Source organism: Glycine max, chromosome 8, assembly GCF_000004515.6.
Source record: "Glycine max cultivar Williams 82 chromosome 8, Glycine_max_v4.0, whole genome shotgun sequence".
NCBI classification, from domain to species: domain Eukaryota; kingdom Viridiplantae; phylum Streptophyta; class Magnoliopsida; order Fabales; family Fabaceae; genus Glycine; species Glycine max.
Genome location: NC_038244.2, coordinates 2,533,143 through 2,537,464, shown reverse-complemented (window position 1 = coordinate 2,537,464; position 4,322 = coordinate 2,533,143). Strand labels below are relative to the sequence as shown.

General features: G+C 32.3%; 1 protein-coding gene across 1 annotated transcript in view; it reads right to left on the bottom strand.

Moving 5' to 3' along the window:
* Positions 1-263: 263 nt before the first annotated feature.
* The window catches only part of LOC100799274 (mitochondrial-processing peptidase subunit alpha), a 6,426-nt gene continuing 2,367 nt past the window's right edge, over positions 264-4,322 (bottom strand). Inside the window, exons 7-12 of the mRNA XM_003530435.3 lie at positions 3,900-3,997; positions 3,002-3,074; positions 2,213-2,283; positions 2,057-2,106; positions 666-778; positions 264-577 (exon numbers count right to left, since the gene is read on the bottom strand). Of these exons, the coding sequence (XP_003530483.1) occupies positions 528-577; positions 666-778; positions 2,057-2,106; positions 2,213-2,283; positions 3,002-3,074; positions 3,900-3,997 (455 nt within the window). The 3' untranslated portion in view covers positions 264-527. The remainder of the gene's footprint in view (positions 578-665; positions 779-2,056; positions 2,107-2,212; positions 2,284-3,001; positions 3,075-3,899; positions 3,998-4,322) is intronic.

The window sequence follows — 4,322 nt, the reverse complement described above, 5'->3', positions numbered from 1 at the left end:
TAAAGGACAGTTTAGACGATAAAATTTAGTTCACGAAACAAATGCAGTTGAATAGTTCTGATATGTATCTTCTAAGAAAAACATCAAAGTAACCATTTTTTATACATTTTAATTCTTTGAAAAACTTGTCTAATGATCATTAGTTTTTTAGGGGAAAAAATAACTATTTTTCTTTAAAAGAGCAGAGCCAAATGTGGCCAACAATAAATAATCCCGTAATATAATCACCATAAATTAGAATTTCAACTAGCAATACAATACACTTATTCAAAACCAGTTCCTGATCCATTGATTATGATTTGGTTTTTCAAAGGGATTCAACCCAAAAAATAGTCTGTGAGAACTATCAGATCATGTTTATGTACCCCGAAATAATGAAATGTGCAAATGTGGCTAGTGCACAATCACTAATTTATTGACTACAACAAGGATAGTTAGGGAAGTTTAACTTAATTTTACACCTTTCAGCCGTACAAGACTTGATTGTATACAAAGAAGACTCAATATGATGGATGGAAACAATCTCATTAGGAACGGAACTTGAGGCTCACTGATTCATAGCTTGGAACATAGAGAACTGCAGAAAGTGGGGAGGTAAGATTACTACTCAAGAACAAGATAAAAAAAACAATCAAGGAGAATTTTTCACAAAAACAAGGAAATACCATCTCCATATGATGCCATTGTGAGAGGAGAAGAAATGAGTTTTTGCGAAATTGAAGTGATATCCTTTGAGGTTACTTCATCCACTGCCTTCAAGAAATCCTCCACAGGTTTCCTGAGTAGGGAAAAGACATCCTTTAGCTACAGGCACTAGAGCATTTCTAGTAAAAAACAAATGCAAGCAACAATAGGCAACATTTAATACAAAAACTTAACAGTTCCCCTTTTCTGTTCTTTCCAATCACCATTTTAAAATGGTGTCAATTCATGCTCAGCATATAACTTCCAATTCCGCATGAACCGGAACTGGCACCAAAGATGGAATCTTCAATCTAAAAGAATACTATAGCAATGGCCAAGACTAGATCTTTCTATAGGTGCAATAACATGTCCAATGCTAATTTTATTTTTTGAACAAAATCAAACATATTTCACCATCATGTCCCCATTCTTATACTCATTGTAGAACAGCATTGCTATACACCAAGATACTAAGAGCATGTTTGGATTTCAGTTTGGTGGCTTCAAACTTCATTTTGGATCATCAAATTATGGCTTTGTTTGGTAGCCTCCAAAAGCAATTCTGTTACCAACCGTTTTGCTCTAAACTCAGTTTGAAGCGGAAGCAACTGAAAGGCTCCTTTGGGAACTTTCGGTTTCAGTTTGTGAAATATATTCCTATTTTACCTATGATGACAGTGTTACTACTGGGTGGTTGGGTCAAGTTAATTGTTATTCACGTTGTTGGTCAAATGGTTGGTGTGCCGAGAAGCATGGTTCATAAAGTTGGATGCAATTTTTACTGTAATCATAATGCTTCATCTCAAATATGATTACAACAAGCAAGTGTGACGGTGTGCTGAGTTTTTATTTTTTGGTAATTTTGGTGGATAACTGCATTCGTTTAATTTATATAATTTCTTTTTATTCTGTATTTTAAATTTGGAGAATTTAAAATTTAATTATTAATGATTATTTTTAACAATATATTACTAGCTCATATTTAATATTACATTATAAACTTCATGCCCTTTTCAGTAATTTTACATTTAAAAGTACTTTTAATTAGTATTATCCAAAAAAAATTATTTCATGAAAATACTTTTAAGCAAAGAAATATCCAATCATAAATCACGTTATGTAAACTCATTTTTATCAAACTTAAGTTTCTAACATAATTTTGATTCAAGCTTAAGTTCACCAACTTTAATCCAAACATGCACTAAACCACCTAAGAAAATAAAATGCTGAAGAGGAAAACAAACAGAAAAATTCAGTATACAAGTAAGAAAACATTTATGCAAGTAATTCATCCAGAAACAAAAAATACCAGTGAAGTAATTACTAAAGCTCAAATTAACTGAAGTTATAGAATGTCATCATTGAGCCATACCTCTCACCATATGTCAAAATTTGTCTTCCTATATCTTCTGAAACAACCATCTGAAAAAACATTAAGTTCAGTAAAGATAGTTACCAAAAAAAAATTTAAAAAAAATTTCCATTGTAATTTACAAATAAAATTTTCATTTGAGATGTATTTACTTACTCTTGATTCCAAATTCATCAAAATTGCAGATTTGGTAGCCTGTTTGGCTCGATTAAGCTGTGCCTGGTCAACTGCAGATAGAAATCAAAAGGATAAGTGAAAAACTACCAATCTAATCCTTTGTTTATTTGGAAATAGAGATGAAAGAAATGGAATGAAGGGAAATAGAATAGAAATACCAAATTTCTACTCTTCGGTTGAAAGGAGAAATGGGAAGGAGGGAAATTTTCTATGAGGCCCACCAAAAAAAAAACTTTTGCTCTAAATTGGCATGAAATGAGGAGGAGAATGGAAGAAATGATGTCTCTTTTCATTTTTTTTGTTTTAATTTCTAAAAATATAGCATAAAAAGTTTTAAAAAAAATTATGTTAAGAGAAAAAAAAATGAAGTAAAAAACTATTTTTTTAATTAGTGTAAAAATATTTCATACAATTTATTTATTTCTCCTCTCTTTTCCGTCAACCTGAGACAAAGATAAGGAAAGGTCTATTTTTTTCAGTTATTCAGCTAAACCAATGATTTATTATGGAGCATGTAGCAACAACTATCTCATCAGGGGAAAGCCCTCTTCTTCTCAATGGTGTCTTTGTCATTCATCCAAACAAATGAAAGAGAGATTTCTTCACTTGTTTTCTTATTTTTATCCATCCAAACGGCGCATTTTTTCTAGTTTATTTTTCTATTATTTCTATCCTTATTATTCTTTTTTGTATTATACTTCTAATCCAAATGAAGTATAAACGTGATAATCAAGAAACAAAATACTAGTCAAGAGCATAACAGCAAACCTTGTCCAGGAGTAGCAACACCAAGAATCTCATTAGCAGCTATATCAATGGCTTTTGATACAAAATCTGAGCCCTGATGCATAAACACAAATGGGGTCACAGATTATTAAAAAAAAATATGATACTAATGTAGATTGTATAAACAGTAATAGTCAAGACTCCAGCAAGGAACAGATCAGAAGGATCATATCCACCATATATATAAACTCAACAATTCCAGGCATTTTGGCCAGTATATAAGTCCGCCAAGTTGAGTTGTGAGTACATGGAAAGTAGGGAAATGGTAATTTTGGAAAGAAAAACATTTTCCACTTTCTTAGCAAGACAAAAATGTGAGAAGATAAAAAATAAACATATTCATTTTCACCAGTGAATAACTTTGGTTGAAAATGATTTTCATTCTAACTTCTATTTTCCACCTTCCTACTTGTCATTGTCACCATGTTATTCAAAGATCTATCCATAGCATGTGACATACAAGTTGTGTATGGATATTTATATATTTACTGTAGAGATTCCAAGATTGATAATTACGGATTGTGCAAAAACTCGTCTAGTCTAATCAAATCAACCATACATAAGAAGCTGAAATCTAGCCTAAGTCATGGCACAAATCTGTTAAACCTAAACCTGCCAAGCTCATTCGTAGAATAAGGCACCAATTCTTGTTCATCATTATTACTAGTGATTTAAGGGGAGTTAGAATTATTATACAGTTGTTGAACTTGAACTATCTCATAGCTCCAAAACATGTTGAAAGTTTGATTCTGATCTCTTTCATTACAAGGGTTTAATAGAAACACCCTTAATTACAATAATACAAAAATTGGCTGGTATAAATGATGCAATATATCCAGAAACCATTGTTTCATAATGGACAGGATTCAAAGGGGCTTACTGTTGTAACTTGGATACCAAAAATACCAGTGCCATTGTAAATATTGTTGAATGCTGAAATTGAATGAACTTGTGGATATTCATTCAGAACATTGAGATCTGCATGTGATAAAACCAAGAATGTTAAGGTGATACAATTTAGGAACAATCAATTGAATACAGTTTTTTTTTTTTTTTTTTGGGGGGGGGGGGGGGGGAAAGAGCCCATTAAAAAGGCTAGTGTCCCAAAGAATTTTGCAAAGAGAAAAAGGCAGTTCCAAAATTTTTCCTCAAGATTGGCCCACCCCAATAATAGTTTGCCTGTGAGGCGGCCTGGATGGAAACTAAAATCAAGTTGTTTCATTCTTTGGTCCCGCCTCACCCCCAAAGTAGAGAAGAACGGAACTTTCCAGATAACTTACATGACCGTGGAAACATCCCTTTC